This window comes from Anarhichas minor, unplaced genomic scaffold (genome assembly GCF_050575085.1).
Source record: "Anarhichas minor isolate MPS153535 unplaced genomic scaffold, ASM5057508v1 ptg000014l, whole genome shotgun sequence".
Classification (NCBI taxonomy): domain Eukaryota; kingdom Metazoa; phylum Chordata; class Actinopteri; order Perciformes; family Anarhichadidae; genus Anarhichas; species Anarhichas minor.
This window is the reverse complement of record NW_027466460.1, coordinates 15,491,356-15,510,641: the sequence shown is the minus strand read 5'-3', so window position 1 is coordinate 15,510,641 and position 19,286 is coordinate 15,491,356. Positions and strand designations below refer to the sequence as shown.

At 40.7% G+C, this 19,286-nt stretch overlaps 2 protein-coding genes across 4 annotated transcripts in view; both read right to left on the bottom strand.

The window, feature by feature from the left end:
• Positions 1 to 125: 125 nt before the first annotated feature.
• Positions 126 to 11,194, bottom strand: LOC142949908 (uncharacterized). Of its 2 annotated transcripts, XM_076091789.1 has the most exons (3): positions 10,616 to 11,194; positions 6,522 to 7,082; positions 126 to 662 (listed from the first exon to the last, which is right to left on the bottom strand). In XM_076091789.1, the coding sequence occupies exons 1-3, from the start codon at positions 10,806 to 10,808 to the stop codon at positions 394 to 396; spliced, it is 1,023 nt and encodes a 340-aa protein (XP_075947904.1). In that variant the 5' UTR covers positions 10,809 to 11,194; the 3' UTR covers positions 126 to 393. The 2 variants fall into 2 exon arrangements, with proteins under 2 accessions (XP_075947904.1, XP_075947903.1); XM_076091788.1 differs by lacking the exon at positions 126 to 662 and having other exon boundaries at positions 4,320 to 7,082; positions 10,616 to 11,191.
• A 184-nt stretch (positions 11,195 to 11,378) lies between these two features.
• Positions 11,379 to 19,286, bottom strand: part of LOC142949910 (uncharacterized) — a 44,270-nt gene continuing 36,362 nt past the window's right edge. Inside the window, exons 2-3 of one of the 2 annotated variants that reach the window (XM_076091795.1) lie at positions 17,763 to 18,320; positions 11,379 to 11,904 (exon numbers count right to left, since the gene is read on the bottom strand). In XM_076091795.1, coding sequence (XP_075947910.1) covers positions 11,636 to 11,904; positions 17,763 to 18,320 — 827 coding nt within the window. In that variant the 3' untranslated portion in view covers positions 11,379 to 11,635. Of the gene's footprint in view, positions 11,905 to 15,563; positions 18,321 to 19,286 lie in introns of those variants that run through there. The other variant, XM_076091790.1, reaches the window with a different exon arrangement.

The following is a 19,286-nucleotide window of genomic DNA, read 5'->3' as shown; positions in this document are numbered from 1 at the left end:
TGTGGACCCGATAACCTATCCCCTTACCAGGAAGTGGTTCGCGGGTTTGGTTAAATATATAAATATATAATAATATATAAATATAAGCGGCAGCGAAATGCAATGGATCCCCCCTAACATTTTGTGGACTTGGGACTTTATTGCGCATTTGTTTGCAATCTATTCGAGCATCAAAAACATCATCCATTCATGTATTCAATTCAAAGCTTCACACACCAAAGCCATGGTGTCATTATAATCACTCTGCCTGTTCTACATTTATTGTCCACTTGATGGCGCAGTAGAGCAGATGAAGCACCATGAAGCCTCGGCCCATGAGTGAACCAATTGGATGATAATCTTCAATGCTTCATGAAGCACATTATTTATTAACGCACATTGGAGTAACGCACATTATTTACCTGCTAAAACAGTCAGATGTAAAGTTGAGTTACTGCGTCCTCTTCTGTTCTGGGCTTCACAGGAATAATTTCCACTGTGTTCAGCTCTGAAGTCAGTGATGATGAAGATCTGTCCTGATGCTTTTGGTGAGTCTTCATCCTCCTTGTACCAGGTGTAGTTAGCTGCTGGGTTAGCATCACTGCTACAGGTCAGAGTCACTGAACTGTTCTTCATGATGTCACCAGAATGTCTCATCAACACTAAGGGAACCCTCGGAGCATCTGGAGGAGACAATGTGAACACACATTAATACTCACCCACTTTCATCACAATAAACACATTTTGCATCAACGTTTGCTTTATTTTATTTCTACACTCGTTTGAGTATTACCTCGGCCACGTGTCGAGAAGCCAGCGTGAATGTTTGCATGTTGTTTTGTTTGCATTTGCACAAGAATAAAGTCATAAAATAAATTATTCTATTGTGCTACTGGTGGTCAAATAGTACACAGGGTACCTTTAACTTAGTGTAACATGCGGCTATCTACTGATGGAAAGTAACTAACTATATTTACTAAAGTATTGTACTCAAGTACAAGTTTGAAGTACTTTTACTATTTCCATCTTTCTGCTACTTTAAAAGACAATATGTTTAGATATCTTTAGTTGCTAGTTACTTTGCGGATTCAGATGAATAAAAAATATATACAAGTGATGATACTGTCTAATATATATGATTCTGTCAATGGTGCTTTTTCCCTTTAAGTTTTAAATGCAGGTATTGAACATGTAACAAAGTATTTCTATCGTATTAATAACAGCACAGTACAGTACAGCTGTGCCAAATGGTTTTGCAAAAACTTATAAAACTTCTGAAAGGAGCAATGTGATTGGCTGAGAGGACAATATTGGATTCCCATACACTTTTAATTTATATTCTATTCTATCTCTCTCCAACCCTTTTTACATCAGACCTTAACAACCTGTGTGTAAGTTTATGTAGATGTAGTGTTGATAGTAGATGATTCTGCAGTGATGAAGTGATGTGATGTTTAGTGAGACTGTGGAAACCGTGATGTAATGAGCATATGATGAGTTAAACATTGACTGACATATTCACATAAAAAACTTGTCTTTTTGCTTTTTGTAAATACAAGACTGATATCATCGCATGATGTTCATTTAGTAAATTATGGTCCATTTAGAGTCAAATAGACCATAAAGCAGAGTATGCTTTAGGGCGGGCTTTCTGTGATTGACAGATCTCTACCAGAGACGTATACGACATCTCTATGTCACTCCTCCTCATTCCAAATATGGTAACTTCTGTTCATCGGTTGCAAAAAAAAAACACAAGCTAACACGTGTCAAATCACATACTAGAGGTTGTTTCTGTAAAAAAAAACTATTGATTATAGCAGCTTTAAAGATTAGAGGGCGTTGACGTGTTTTTATTTCATGACGTAGATTAGTGTCAAATGGTCGACTCTATTTTAGAACTGGCCTTGAAAGAGTCGGGCTAGTTTAAAACGGTAGAGGGTGTTTTGAGCCGTGTTGAAATGCAGATTGTTTCATAAATTTGGTAAGAAATGTCAATATCAACCAGCGTTGATGTGCTTCATGACAGACACAGCCTCCTCACACAGCGTTGCCAACACCTGCGCAAAAAAATACATCAAAACGTGCGGCCTGATTGGGAATCGTGTGCTAAGTATTTTCTAGAGAGATTCGCTCAGCGGTTTTCCCGAAAATCCCAAAAATCTGAGCTAAATTACTCCATTCACTTGAATGGGGTTTCGGCGCGAAGAGAGCTAAGAAAACACTTAACTTTGGGCCCATATTGACTAGCCATACATTAACGTAGAAACATGATTCAAAGTTTAAAACGTAAACAAAACGCTGCACTTTATTGAGCCAAATGTGCATTTTGATAGCTAGCACAGTTTTCTTCAAGTCAACGTTTAAGTTTCAGGAAAATTTTGGGTCCTTTTCAGATTTTATAATGGGTGTGTATTGCATGGAATGTTCAGCGCTAGAGTGAGAGCATAACTGTCGGAGTGGAGCGGAGCAGGAAAATATTCCGTGATTTTTCCAAACAAAATGCTCCAGGTCCCACAATTTTTACTCTTTATACACCATTTTCAGCCAAAAAGCTTGGAAATGTGCTGTCGGACACAGATGTAGCAGGAATAGCTGTCTTCACGATAAAAGTATTGATTAAAAGATTCTTTTCTCTGTTTATTTTCACACCATTCTCGTACCAGTTGTAGGAAGTTGGATAAGTTAGATGACAACTGCTGTGACACTTCAGATCAGCCGATGTACACTCTTTAATACGACATGATTTTAATATGCTGATCTGCACCTGGAAACAAAAAAACATGAACTATTTCCCCGTCATCAGAGACATCAGCAGTGTTTCCTAAATGTTGAGCATTTGGAGCTGACTTACACGAACAAAAAGTGTTACCTGTGACGGACAGAGGGACTCCAGGTTCACCAGTTTTTATCCAGTCCGGTTGGTTTGTTATGAACCTGAACTTGTACACAGCCGAGTCGCTCTCTCTCTCAGGTCGCTGATTCTCAGAGTACAGTTGTTGTTATAACTGTACTGCACTCGACCTGCGTACTCCGGTTCTGTTCTCAGATTTGGTTTTGTAAAGGGTAAAAAAATAGAACCAGCATCCTGAGAACTCCATCTGCTGAGACTCTCAACAGACCGCTATGACCTGCAAGGTCAGAGTCACATGACTGGTGGAGGCTTCAGTATAGACTAGTTTTGGGGTTTTCTCATGGTGCCTTATAACATCGTGACATTCAATTTGAGCTGTGTGCCATCTTCATTCACTATTAACCAGTAACATATACACAATATTTACACATCTGAATAAGTCTCTCACAAGTGTTACCTGTATTATACCATCAAAATTATTAAAATAGACCTTGTAGTTTCAGATTTACAGTCTTTTAAGTATGGGTATGCAATTTTCGAGCAGAGGCCTAAAAATAGGGCTAGGGGGCTAGGGATAAAGAGGTTATTAAGCTTGGAACGGCGTTATCAGCTGTAAATATTGACAACATTTGACAACAAAACAGGTAATTCAATCCAAGGTTACTTCATTTACTTATCTTAAACAATTTTGATCTCAACAGTATATAAGATTATACATGAATCAATTACTGAAAAATCATTTTAAAATGATCATTAAATGAACACTTTAATGCTGCAGGTACTCAAGTAAAGTACAAGTACCTCGAAAATGTCAAGTACAATACTTAAGTTAATGTACTTGGTTATATTCCACCACTGCTAAAAAAAAAAAAAAAAAGAACACAAAGTTCTTCATAGAACTAGCCTCTTGATTTTAGTCTCAAAATGCACCAGATTGATGCATTTAACTTTAAAATGTACAACATTTTCTTCCAGGTGAGCGTGCCCCGGACCCCTCTAGAAAACCAACACTAACTAGAAAATAAAAACTAAATTAGTCTACTGGATCAAACTAAAGACAGTACTAAGCTCCCTGCCAACGTGAGGAGGCGTCACCTTAAACAAAGCATGGATCTCTCAGAGCAATCAAGGTTAATTGTGTCACTGATCACAAGCGGGGGCTAATTGTGTGTGAGGACAGGGTTTTGAGGGAAACAATTCAAAATCTGAACGTGGAATCAATAAGCCACGCAATGCCACCTGAAACTCTCCTTTTGCAGGGTGAGAATCATTGTCCCTGTAAATTAGCCCAGTAGTTTGCCATCAGTTGCTTTCTCCTTAAATCCAGCGGCATGTTTCCCATTTCTACCTGCAGGGCAGGTTCTGCTGCAACTTGGTTGGTAGCCTACAAAATAAAAGCCTCTATAAATGATTCCCATCTTAAGTTACCTTCCATCTTTTCCTTATGTAATGGGTGTGGGTTGGACATGGAATAAATAAAACTCAATTGATTGTTTTCAGACATTTATTTATTTCTGCAGAAGACAAAATTCAACCCATTAACTGCCTTCTGATCTTTTTCTGCTCCTCTGCTCCCTCAGCAATAAGTAAAATGACAATGTGTGATTTCATTCTTGTTTTTTTACATTTAGATACATTATTTTGATATTACAGTATGTACTAAGCTCAGGATGCACATTACTAGAAAAAGGATATTAAAATTACCAGGAAAACATCTAACCTAAATCATAACAACACATTTCCTCAAAACCATTAAAAACAATATATACAAGAGGAAAAACAGGGACACCTGGTGGGTAAAGTGAAAAGGTGTGTAGGACTGAGTGACTATACAGAGACAACAGACACTATAACATTACACAAAGGAAAACACATTCTTACAGAAATTAATGCATAAACACATGAATTGCCTTCTGGTATTTTTCTGCAATTCTGGATCTAAACATGCAAAATAACTTAATACAAGAAGATATTTACATCAGCAAATCAGCAAAACTTTAACAGTAAAAACAACACTATAAAGTTGGCTAACATTAAAATATTAACAGAAAGCAACGTGTCTTAAATGTTACACCCTTCCAATAAATCACCTTAACGTGGTTTAGGGCCGTGTGTGTGACCCTGTGACCTGTGTTCTCAGACCAAGAATTCAACTCAACATCACCGAAAAAAGGAAAACCGGGGCCACTATCTGGAGCCAGACCTGGGAGTGGAGCTTGCTGGTGAGGGTCTGGTTTACGGGACCTGAGACGTATGGTTCGACCAGGAACAACCCGAAAAATCTACATTTAGCTGCCGCCCTATGGGCCCACCGCTCGAAGGGATATGCGGAGGGGTGATTGGGTAAAAGGGCTAAAGGGATTCTTTCCTGTGTGAGTGTTCATGTGTACCTTTAGATCTCTGTTGCGCATAAATCTTTTATCACAAACTGAGCAGCTGAAAGGTTTCTCTCCTGTGTGGATTCTCATGTTTCTTGAAACTTTTGTTATGAGCTGAATTACAAACTCAGAACAAAATTATGATTGAAGGATTGCCTCCGCACGGCTCTCAATATGGCAACATGGGTGCAACAGTTCACAACAACATTTTATTCCAGCTGAGCGTGCCCCGGACCCCTCTAGAAAACCAACACTAACTAGAAAATAAAAACTCAATTAGTCTACTGGATCAAACTAAAGACAGTACTAAGCTCCCTGCCAACGTGAGGAGGCGTCACCTTAAACAAAGCATGGATCTCTCAGAGCAATCAAGGTTTAAAACAACATGCTTTTGAATAAAGATAGGAAAAAAAGTACCATATTTCTTCCCCTGCGTTATGTGCCATGTGGTGTGTCAGATTTACCTTTTGTATACAAACAGAACCACTAAAGCCGGTTGTCTATGAGTAAATATGTGTAACTTCAGAGCCGACCTGTGCTGTAAGGTTTCTCTCCTGTGTGGATTCTCATGTGTCTCTTAAAATTTGAGCCCCGGTTAAACGATTTCTCACAAACTGAGCAGCTGAAAGCTTTCTCTCCTGTGTGGATTCTCATGTGTCTCTTTAAAATTGAACCCTGGTTAAAAGATTTCTTACAGACTGTGCAGCTGAAAGATTTCTCTCCTGTGTGGATTCTCATGTGTGTCTGTAAATGTGGGTGCTGGTTAAAAGATTTCTTACAAACTGAGCAGCTGAAAGGTTTCTCTCCTGTGTGGATTCTCATGTGTATCTGTAAAGTTGAGCAGTGGTTAAAAGATTTCTTACAGACCGAGCAGCTGAAAGGTTTCTCTCCTGTGTGGATTTTCATGTGTGTATTTAAATTTGAACAGCGGTTAAAAGATTTATTGCAAACTGAGCAGCTGAAAGGTTTCTCTCCTGTGTGGATTCTCATGTGTGTCTTTAAATTTGAACCCTGGTTAAAAGATTCCGTACAGACCAAGCAGCTGAAAGATTTCTCTCCTGTGTGGGTTCTTATGTGTGTCTGTAAATGTGAACGCTGGTTAAAAGATTTCTCACATACTGAGCAGCTGAAAGGTTTCTCTCTTGTGTGGATTCTCATGTGTTTCTGTAAATGTGAACGCTGGTTAAAAGATTTCTCACATACTGAGCAGCTGAAAGGTTTCTCTCCTGTGTGGATTCTCATGTGTGTCTTCAGATCTCCTTTTGTGTCAGTTGTTTTCCCACACTCGGAGCATGTAAATAGTTTCTCACCAGCACTACATCTTGAATCACTGACATGGACTTTATCAGGTTTCAAAGAGTTTGAACCTGACTGAGGTTCTCTGGTCTCCTTCCAATCATCACTGACATCAGTGTCATAAGATTCTCCACTCTTGTCATCAGTATCTGGTTCAGAGTTCCTGTCTAGTTCTGGTCCTCCACAGTCCTCTCCATCAGCTTCTGTTTCCATCTGTTCAGTTTGTCTTTGATGAAGCTGTGAGGACTGAGCTTCCTCTTCATCATCTTCACTCTTCACAGGAGTGAATGAGAACTTGATACGCGCCTCCTCCAGACCTTGAAGCTGCTCTCCCTCCTGACTGGTCCAGAATTCCTCCTGTTCCTCTTTAATGTGTGGGGGCTCTGGGTCCTCCTGTTCCTCTTTAATGTGTGGGGGCTCTGGGTCCTCCTGTTCCTCTTTAATGTGTGGGGGCTCTGGGTCCTCCTGTTCCTCTTTAATGTGTGGGGGCTCTGGGTCCTCCTGGTCCAGACTGGAGCTCCACTCCTGCTGCTCAGGGGTATCCTCTTCTTTAATCACCAACAGCTGCTGGACATCTGCAGGAAAACAGACGTCCAGCACACACACAGACGTGACAATGAAATATTAGTATTGAGCAAATAGTCTCCTGTAGATACACTTTTTTTCCTGCCATCATTCCCTCTTACACTCCCTGTGCACAGTTACCAAACCAGGAGGAGCTCCCTCAAATTGTGGCAGCGGCAGCTAGCAGAGGCACTTCCTGTTGCAAGCTCAGCTGCCGTACGGGCCCTCGCACCTTCCCGTGTCTCAGGGGTACTGGCGGGACGCCGGCAGACGCAGCCGCAAATGTCTTTGACCATCAGACAACGCATCTCGGAGTTCAACGTATTTTTCCAGCGTGGACTGACGCTGGAAATGATGTCGTGCAAATATTCCACCAGTTCCAGTATCCACTATGTTACATCAGCTTGTTGTTTTATGGCGAATCACGTACAATGGCCGCCACGCCACGGCTACGCCATTCCATCAAATGTAAAGCTTTGAGTAACTTTGAATTGCAACGGTCTTCAGATTGTAATGACCAAATTTGAAGTGGATCTGACAAAGTCCCCAGGAGGAGTTAGTTAAAGTATAGCGACTAGAAATCAAGGGGAAATTCACACAACTCTAAATGGCCGACTTCCGGTTGGTTTTAGAGCATGGTCCCAAGAGACTTTTTTTTTAAGTCTCCATGTGATACATACAATATTTGTAGGGGACGCTATCGAGGCAATTTTCAACGGTCAAGCCAAAAAGCCATATGAAATATTTATTTACATTACCTATGACACCTGTGCAAAGTTCCAAGGCTTGCTGAGCATCCTAAGCCACAGAAAAATAAGCTTAATTTTTCATGGTGAATGACGCGTTGCCACAGCAATGGGCGCCACATAAAATGGCCGTTCAATGTCACTAGACCATTTCAGTAACTTTTCATCATTAATATCTTTAGATAATCTTGACCAAATTTGAAGTTGATCACATGAATTCTGTGGGAGGAGTTTGTTAAAGTACGTCTCAAAACAATGAAAATTGACAAAAAAGCCAAAAATGGCTTAACTACTGTATCGCTCCCTAGTGGTTGAATGGAATGAAAATTGTAGGGTACGTAACAATATACGATGTGCACATATGACTACGATTATAGGTTAATTGGTTTTGAAGTTATGAGTATTGAAAAACAAACCCACGCCTTATGAAGTTCATTGGTCCATATCTTCTAAACATAAGGAGATATCAAACATCTTTTAATAAAATGTTATTATATAGATCCAATACTGATCCACGGCAAATTTAGTAGCAATCAGACTCAGCATGTAGGAGGAGGTTGCAAAAATGGGTTTTTCACAAAATTCAAAATGGCGGAAATTTTGGGAGGCGGAGCTTAGGGGTCCAAGACAATATATAAATATTAGGGGTGTAACAATACGTGTATTCGTATTGAACCGTTCGGTACGAGGCTCACGGTTCGGTACGCATGACGAACCGAACAATACGTTTGAATAATACTAGTGCATTTGGAAAATACAGAAGCTTAAATTGTGGGAAATATTATGTTTTCGGTGGAGCCACTGTTCACAAACTGGCAACCCACATGATGTAACAGACAGCGTGCTCTCTGACACGCCCACCACCAAAGAAAAATGTTCTACTCCAGTCGGGCACTTTTGCGCTGTGAGACACGCTACATGAAGCTAGCTCGCTGCAGTATGGCTAGTAATAGACCAGAAATAGAAGATCCTCCAACGACCTGCAGGTCTGGTGTTTGGAGCCACTTTGGTTTCTCTGTGAACTATGAGGGCGAGTGGTGGATAAAAAAACAACACAATGTTGCATTTGCTACACGAGTGGCTACATCAGTGGGAATACCTCAAACATGTTAACCCATTTACGCTGACATCACCCCAGTGTGGCAGTGGGTGGAACTAAACGAAAACCTGGAACAGCACACACGCTTCAAACTCTCAGCCACTTCCTCTACCCCGTCTGGCAGCTCTCGCCCCAGCCGCAGAAGACCAGTGTCCCTCGGGGCTACTACAGCCACCAGCCCCGGACTTTCCATCGATTGTCCCTCATCCCGCTCTGCCCCCTCTTGTGCCCCCCACGGTCCCCGGCTGCCTGCCAGCAGCACATCACCACCACCGAGCCTGCCTGCTGAGGAACACGGCCACCTTCCCCCGTCTCCTGGTCAGCGCATACCTATTTTGCATTTGACTTCACGTATGAATCAGAATGTATTTACTATTATTATTATTATTATTATTATTATTATAAGTATGTATTTTAGAGTTGTAATAATAAAATATGATTATTATTTCAGAGCCTTCAACATCGGCAGCGGGACGTGGCCTCTATGGGTCCCAAACTCCTTCCTCTCCCTCCCACTGTAAATGCTTTAAATAATCTGAAAAAAACAAACTATTATAACATGATGGTGACATTAGCCATGATGAAGAGTAAACAAAACATGGTTATGCTTTTTCTGTTATTTATACAGCCTCCCAACCTGCAGAGACCCGACCTTCATCATCCAGCTCCTCGTCTGCTGGACCCACGATATCCACCGGTAGTGTACTTCATGTAAACTTTCATTGTATGCCAACCCATGAAAATCTGATCATTGTCTTTAATTCAAAGTTAAAAAAAAAAAATCTTTTAATAGGTCAACCTGACCCTCCCGAGAGCTCGGAGGGATCGGTGTCGTGGGTCCAGTGTGACAGCTGCCACACATGGTATCACACTGTGTGTGTGGGGCTGGGACGAGGAGCTGGATGATGAAGAGGATTATTTTAAATGCCATTTGTGTCCTGATTTTTAATACAATTTTTGATTGGTTTGTTTTTAAATAAATGTTTGCATAGAACTTTTCAATCATTTGCAGAAGTTATTTGTCTTTCACTTTAACAATGTAGCTTTTCAATCATGAATACTTGTGTTTTTAGTTGCAATATAACTCTTACTCTGCACTGTGTGTTATGATAGTAATTGTTATATACAATATGTGTACATAATTGTTAAATTCCATGCATCAGCTGGTGTTTTGCCAGTGATTGACATGAGAAGAGTTTAACAAAACATCCAGCAGGTGGTGGTATACACTCAAGCGGAAATTAAGGAGCTTGTATTGCTCAATTTGGAGTTGTTGAAGCGTGATATCTTATTGTGAAGGACAGAACTACGTTCCCGGATGTGTTGACAGCATTGATGGTCAGCGAATATCCCCGAAAAAACAGCAGCACCCAGTGTTCACAACGAGGATAGAAGTCTGTACGGATTAGGCGAATAGCGGCGCACGGCTAATTCACCGGCGTTAGCATCGTTTTAACGACTCTGGTAAAGGCAAAGCTAACTTTAATAATTACAACAATATTTAGTTTGAAAGGTACAAAGTTAAAACTTCAGTTTAACACCACTAAATCAACTGAAAACATTACACGATCATTTGTATCAACATTTTAAGTGAATTGTATTGGAACATTAGCTAAAAACTGCCCGGTTCGGGAAACAACTCCGTTACATAGAAACGTTATCAGCCGGAGGATGAACAGAAGGAATAAAATGAACCAACCTGCTCTGTGTAACCGCAGCTGAGGGTTGAAAACAGCGTCCAGTAGTTTCCGTTGTCGCTCGTTCTGCTCTTTTAAAGCAGAAAGTTCCTCCTCGTTCTCTGCTATCGTTCTTTCAAACAGACCAAATATCTCTTCAGCAGCCGCAGTTAGTCGCTGGTTGACTAAACATCTCAGCATTTGGACTTTAGACATTTTCACTAAACCACGAGGCGTTTCCTTCAGACAAACTCGGGTTAAAAACGGGTTTCTCACTCTGAGCTGCGCTGTGTTATTAGTTTATGTTCGGGTCCGTCTACTTCCTGGTAGCATGCTAACTTCATTAGCTCCGTAGGACACTAGGAGACAATCCACCAACGACACAAACGTTCGCTCCACACAAACTCCGCCAACAACACCGTTTACTAGTGATGGTTCCTTCCGTGTCGAGGCGAGTGTCGAGTAATCAGGAAGATTTTTCTGAGGCTCGTGTTGATGACGTTTGTGTTGACGTTCGAAGCCTCTCGAGCCGGCCGTACCACGTGACTGATTCAGGAAGTGGTTATAATTCTTCTTCTTCTTCTCCTTTTTTGTTTTATGGCGGATGGCATCCAGTGAAAGGTGCATTACCGCCACCTACTATATTGGAGTGTGGACCCGATAACCTATCCCCTTACCAGGAAGTGGTTCGCGGGTTTGGTTAAATATATAAATATATAATAATATATAAATATAAGCGGCAGCGAAATGCAATGGATCCCCCCTAACATTTTGTGGACTTGGGACTTTATTGCGCATTTGTTTGCAATCTATTCGAGCATCAAAAACATCATCCATTCATGTATTCAATTCAAAGCTTCACACACCAAAGCCATGGTGTCATTATAATCACTCTGCCTGTTCTACATTTATTGTCCACTTGATGGCGCAGTAGAGCAGATGAAGCACCATGAAGCCTCGGCCCATGAGTGAACCAATTGGATGATAATCTTCAATGCTTCATGAAGCACATTATTTATTAACGCACATTGGAGTAACGCACATTATTTACCTGCTAAAACAGTCAGATGTAAAGTTGAGTTACTGCGTCCTCTTCTGTTCTGGGCTTCACAGGAATAATTTCCACTGTGTTCAGCTCTGAAGTCAGTGATGATGAAGATCTGTCCTGATGCTTTTGGTGAGTCTTCATCCTCCTTGTACCAGGTGTAGTTAGCTGCTGGGTTAGCATCACTGCTACAGGTCAGAGTCACTGAACTGTTCTTCATGATGTCACCAGAATGTCTCATCAACACTAAGGGAACCCTCGGAGCATCTGGAGGAGACAATGTGAACACACATTAATACTCACCCACTTTCATCACAATAAACACATTTTGCATCAACGTTTGCTTTATTTTATTTCTACACTCGTTTGAGTATTACCTCGGCCACGTGTCGAGAAGCCAGCGTGAATGTTTGCATGTTGTTTTGTTTGCATTTGCACAAGAATAAAGTCATAAAATAAATTATTCTATTGTGCTACTGGTGGTCAAATAGTACACAGGGTACCTTTAACTTAGTGTAACATGCGGCTATCTACTGATGGAAAGTAACTAACTATATTTACTAAAGTATTGTACTCAAGTACAAGTTTGAAGTACTTTTACTATTTCCATCTTTCTGCTACTTTAAAAGACAATATGTTTAGATATCTTTAGTTGCTAGTTACTTTGCGGATTCAGATGAATAAAAAATATATACAAGTGATGATACTGTCTAATATATATGATTCTGTCAATGGTGCTTTTTCCCTTTAAGTTTTAAATGCAGGTATTGAACATGTAACAAAGTATTTCTATCGTATTAATAACAGCACAGTACAGTACAGCTGTGCCAAATGGTTTTGCAAAAACTTATAAAACTTCTGAAAGGAGCAATGTGATTGGCTGAGAGGACAATATTGGATTCCCATACACTTTTAATTTATATTCTATTCTATCTCTCTCCAACCCTTTTTACATCAGACCTTAACAACCTGTGTGTAAGTTTATGTAGATGTAGTGTTGATAGTAGATGATTCTGCAGTGATGAAGTGATGTGATGTTTAGTGAGACTGTGGAAACCGTGATGTAATGAGCATATGATGAGTTAAACATTGACTGACATATTCACATAAAAAACTTGTCTTTTTGCTTTTTGTAAATACAAGACTGATATCATCGCATGATGTTCATTTAGTAAATTATGGTCCATTTAGAGTCAAATAGACCATAAAGCAGAGTATGCTTTAGGGCGGGCTTTCTGTGATTGACAGATCTCTACCAGAGACGTATACGACATCTCTATGTCACTCCTCCTCATTCCAAATATGGTAACTTCTGTTCATCGGTTGCAAAAAAAAAACACAAGCTAACACGTGTCAAATCACATACTAGAGGTTGTTTCTGTAAAAAAAAACTATTGATTATAGCAGCTTTAAAGATTAGAGGGCGTTGACGTGTTTTTATTTCATGACGTAGATTAGTGTCAAATGGTCGACTCTATTTTAGAACTGGCCTTGAAAGAGTCGGGCTAGTTTAAAACGGTAGAGGGTGTTTTGAGCCGTGTTGAAATGCAGATTGTTTCATAAATTTGGTAAGAAATGTCAATATCAACCAGCGTTGATGTGCTTCATGACAGACACAGCCTCCTCACACAGCGTTGCCAACACCTGCGCAAAAAAATACATCAAAACGTGCGGCCTGATTGGGAATCGTGTGCTAAGTATTTTCTAGAGAGATTCGCTCAGCGGTTTTCCCGAAAATCCCAAAAATCTGAGCTAAATTACTCCATTCACTTGAATGGGGTTTCGGCGCGAAGAGAGCTAAGAAAACACTTAACTTTGGGCCCATATTGACTAGCCATACATTAACGTAGAAACATGATTCAAAGTTTAAAACGTAAACAAAACGCTGCACTTTATTGAGCCAAATGTGCATTTTGATAGCTAGCACAGTTTTCTTCAAGTCAACGTTTAAGTTTCAGGAAAATTTTGGGTCCTTTTCAGATTTTATAATGGGTGTGTATTGCATGGAATGTTCAGCGCTAGAGTGAGAGCATAACTGTCGGAGTGGAGCGGAGCAGGAAAATATTCCGTGATTTTTCCAAACAAAATGCTCCAGGTCCCACAATTTTTACTCTTTATACACCATTTTCAGCCAAAAAGCTTGGAAATGTGCTGTCGGACACAGATGTAGCAGGAATAGCTGTCTTCACGATAAAAGTATTGATTAAAAGATTCTTTTCTCTGTTTATTTTCACACCATTCTCGTACCAGTTGTAGGAAGTTGGATAAGTTAGATGACAACTGCTGTGACACTTCAGATCAGCCGATGTACACTCTTTAATACGACATGATTTTAATATGCTGATCTGCACCTGGAAACAAAAAAACATGAACTATTTCCCCGTCATCAGAGACATCAGCAGTGTTTCCTAAATGTTGAGCATTTGGAGCTGACTTACACGAACAAAAAGTGTTACCTGTGACGGACAGAGGGACTCCAGGTTCACCAGTTTTTATCCAGTCCGGTTGGTTTGTTATGAACCTGAACTTGTACACAGCCGAGTCGCTCTCTCTCTCAGGTCGCTGATTCTCAGAGTACAGTTGTTGTTATAACTGTACTGCACTCGACCTGCGTACTCCGGTTCTGTTCTCAGATTTGGTTTTGTAAAGGGTAAAAAAATAGAAGGCAGCATCCTGAGAACTCCATCTGCTGAGACTCTCAACAGACCGCTATGACCTGCAAGGTCAGAGTCACATGACTGGTGGAGGCTTCAGTATAGACTAGTTTTGGGGTTTTCTCATGGTGCCTTATAACATCGTGACATTCAATTTGAGCTGTGTGCCATCTTCATTCACTATTAACCAGCAACATATACACAATATTTACACATCTGAATAAGTCTCTCACAAGTGTTACCTGTATTATACCATCAAAATTATTAAAATAGACCTTGTAGTTTCAGATTTACAGTCTTTTAAGTATGGGTATGCAATTTTCGAGCAGAGGCCTAAAAATAGGGCTAGGGGGCTAGGGATAAAGAGGTTATTAAGCTTGGAACGGCGTTATCAGCTGTAAATATTGACAACATTTGACAACAAAACAGGTAATTCAATCCAAGGTTACTTCATTTACTTATCTTAAACAATTTTGATCTCAACAGTATATAAGATTATACATGAATCAATTACTGAAAAATCATTTTAAAATGATCATTAAATGAACACTTTAATGCTGCAGGTACTCAAGTAAAGTACAAGTACCTCGAAAATGTCAAGTACAATACTTAAGTTAATGTACTTGGTTATATTCCACCACTGCTAAAAAAAAAAAAAAAGAGCACAAAGTTCTTCATAGAACTAGCCTCTTGATTTTAGTCTCAAAATGCACCAGATTGATGCATTTAACTTTAAAATGTACAACATTTTCTTCCAGGTGAGCGTGCCCCGGACCCCTCTAGAAAACCAACACTAACTAGAAAATAAAAACTAAATTAGTCTACTGGATCAAACTAAAGACAGTACTAAGCTCCCTGCCAACGTGAGGAGGCGTCACCTTAAACAAAGCATGGATCTCTCAGAGCAATCAAGGTTAATTGTGTCACTAATCGCAAGCGGGGGCTAATTGTGTGTGAGGACAGGGTTTTGAGGGAAACAATTCAAAATCTGAACGTGGAATCAATAAGCCACGCAATGCCACCTGAAACTCTCCTTTTGCAGGGTGAGAATCATTGTCCCTGTAAATTAGCCCAGTAGTTTGCCATCAGTTGCTTTCTCCTTAAATCCAGCGGCATGTTTCCCATTCCTACCTGCAGGGCAGGTTCTGCTGCAACTTGGTTGGTAGCCTACAAAATAAAAGCCTCTATAAATGATTCCCATCTTAAGTTACCTTCCATCTTTTCCTTATGTAATGGGTGTGGGTTGGACATGGAAAAAGAAAACTCAATTGATTGTTTTCCAACATTTATTTACTTCTGCAGAAGACAAAATTCAACCCATTAACTGCCTTCTGATCTTTTTCTGCTCCTCTGCTCCCTCAGCAATAAGCAAAATGACAATGTGTGATTTCATTCTTGTTTTTTTACATTTAGATACATTATTTTGATATTACAGTATGTACTAAGCTCAGGATGCACATTACTAGAAAAAGGATATTAAAATTACCAGGAAAACATCTAACCTAAATCATAACAACACATTTCCTCAAAACCATTAAAAACAATATATACAAGAGGAAAAACAGGGACACCTGGTGGGTAAAGTGAAAAGGTGTGTAGGACTGGGTGACTATACAGAGACAACAGACACTATAACATTACACAAAGGAAAACACATTCTTACAGAAATTAATGCATAAACACATGAATTGCCTTCTGGTATTTTTCTGCAATTCTGGATCTAAACATGCAAAATAACTTAATACAAGAAGATATTTACATCAGCAAATCAGCAAAACTTTAACAGTAAAAACAACACTATAAAGTTGGCTAACATTAAAATATTAACAGAAAGCAACGTGTCTTAAATGTTACACCCTTCCAATAAATCACCTTAACGTGGTTTAGGGCCGTGTGTGTGACCCTGTGACCTGTGTTCTCAGACCAAGAATTCAACTCAACATCACCGAAAAAAGGAAAACCGGGGCCACTATCTGGAGCCAGACCTGGGAGTGGAGCTTGCTGGTGAGGGTCTGGTTTACGGGACGTGAGACATATGGTTCGACCAGGAACAACCCGAAAAATCTACATTTAGCTGCCGCCCTATGGGCCCACCGCTCGAAGGGATATGCGGAGGGGTGATTGGGTAAAAGGGCTAAAGGGATTCTTTCCTGTGTGAGTGTTCATGTGTAGCTTTAGATCTCTGTTGCGCATAAATCTTTTATCACAAACTGAGCAGCTGAAAGGTTTCTCTCCTGTGTGGATTCTCATGTTTCTTGAAACTTTTGTTATGAGCTGAATTACAAACTCAGAACAAAATTATGATTGAAGGATTGCCTCCGCACGGCTCTCAATATGGCAACATGGGTGCAACAGTTCACAACAACATTTTATTCCAGCTGAGCGTGCCCCGGACCCCTCTAGAAAACCAACACTAACTAGAAAATAAAAACTCAATTAGTCTATTGGATCAAACTAAAGACAGCACTAAGCTCCCTGCCAACGTGAGGAGGCGTCACCTTAAACAAAGCATGGATCTCTCAGAGCAATCAAGGTTTAAAACAACATGCTTTTGAATAAAGATAGGAAAAAAAAGTACCATATTTCTTCCCCTGCGTTATGTGCCATGTGGTGTGTCAGATTTACCTTTTGTATACAAACAGAACCACTAAAGCCGGTTGTCTATGAGTAATTATGTGTAACTTCAGAGCCGACCTGTGCTGAAAGGTTTCTCTCCTGTGTGGATTCTCATGTGTCTCTTAAAATTTGAGCCCCGGTTAAACGATTTCTCACAAACTGAGCAGCTGAAAGCTTTCTCTCCTGTGTGGATTCTTATGTGTCTCTTTAAAATTGAACCCTGGTTAAAAGATTTCTTACAGACTGTGCAGCTGAAAGATTTCTCTCCTGTGTGGATTCTCATGTGTGTCTGTAAATGTGGGTGCTGGTTAAAAGATTTCTTACAAACTGAGCAGCTGAAAGGTTTCTCTCCTGTGTGGATTCTCATGTGTATCTGTAAAGTTGAGCAGTGGTTAAAAGATTTCTTACAGACCGAGCAGCTGAAAGGTTTCTCTCCTGTGTGGATTTTCATGTGTGTATTTAAATTTGAACAGCGGTTAAAAGATTTATTGCAAACTGAGCAGCTGAAAGGTTTCTCTCCTGTGTGGATTCTCATGTGTGTCTTTAAATTTGAACCCTGGTTAAAAGATTCCGTACAGACCAAGCAGCTGAAAGATTTCTCTCCTGTGTGGGTTCTTATGTGTGTCTGTAAATGTGAACGCTGGTTAAAAGATTTCTCACATACTGAGCAGCTGAAAGGTTTCTCTCTTGTGTGGATTCTCATGTGTTTCTGTAAATGTGAACGCTGGTTAAAAGATTTCTCACATACTGAGCAGCTGAAAGGTTTCTCTCCTGTGTGGATTCTCATGTGTGTCTTCAGATCTCCTTTTGTGTCAGTTGTTTTCCCACACTCGGAGCATGTAAATAGTTTCTCACCAGCACTACATCTTGAATCACTGACATGGACTTTATCAGGTTTCAAAGAGTTTGAACCTGACTGAGGTTCTCTGGTCTCCTTCCAATCATCACTGACAGTGTCATAAGATTCTCCACTCTTGTCATCAGTATCTGGTTCAGAGTTCCTGTCTAGTTCTGGTCCTCCACAGTCCTCTCCATCAGCTTCTGTTTCCATCTGTTCAGTTTGTCTTTGATGAAGCTGTGAGGACTGAGCTTCCTCTTCATCATCTTCACTCTTCACAGGAGTGAATGAGAACTTGATACGCGCCTCCTCCAGACCTTGAAGCTGCTCTCCCTCCTGACTGGTCCAGAATTCCTCCTGTTCCTCTTTAATGTGTGGGGGCTCTGGGTCCTCCTGTTCCTCTTTAATGTGTGGGGGCTCTGGGTCCTCCTGTTCCTCTTTAATGTGTGGGGGCTCTGGGTCCTCCTGTTCCTCTTTAATGTGTGGGGGCTCTGGGTCCTCCTGGTCCAGACTGGAGCTCCACTCCTGCTGCTCAGGGGTATCCTCTTCTTTAATCACCAACAGCTGCTGGACATCTGCAGGAAAACAGACGTCCAGCACACACACAGACGTGACAATGAAATATTAGTATTGAGCAAATAGTCTCCTGTAGATACACTTTTTTTCCTGCCATCATTCCCTCTTACACTCCCTGTGCACAGTTACCAAACCAGGAGGAGCTCCCTCAAATTGTGGCAGCGGCAGCTAGCAGAGGCACTTCCTGTTGCAAGCTCAGCTGCCGTACGGGCCCTCGCACCTTCCCGTGTCTCAGGGGTACTGGCGGGACGCCGGCAGACGCAGCCGCAAATGTCTTTGACCATCAGACAACGCATCTCGGAGTTCAACGTATTTTTCCAGCGTGGACTGACGCTGGAAATGATGTCGTGCAAATATTCCACCAGTTCCAGTATCCACTATGTTACATCAGCTTGTTGTTTTATGGCGAATCACGTACAATGGCCGCCACGCCACGGCTACGCCATTCCATCAAATGTAAAGCTTTGAGTAACTTTGAATTGCAACGGTCTTCAGATTGTAATGACCAAATTTGAAGTGGATCTGACAAAGTCCCCAGGAGGAGTTCGTTAAAGTATAGCGACTAGAAATCAAGGGGAAATTCACACAACTCTAAATGGCCGACTTCCGGTTGGTTTTAGAGCATGGTCCCAAGAGACTTTTTTTTTAAGTCTCCATGTGATACATACAATATTTGTAGGGGACGCTATCGAGGCAATTTTCAACGGTCAAGCCAAAAAGCCATATGAAATATTTATTTACATTACCTATGACACCTGTGCAAAGTTCCAAGGCTTGCTGAGCATCCTAAGCCACAGAAAAATAAGCTTAATTTTTCATGGTGAATGACGCGTTGCCACAGCAATGGGCGCCACATAAAATGGCCGTTCAATGTCACTAGACCATTTCAGTAACTTTTCATCATTAATATCTTTAGATAATCTTGACCAAATTTGAAGTTGATCACATGAATTCTGTGGGAGGAG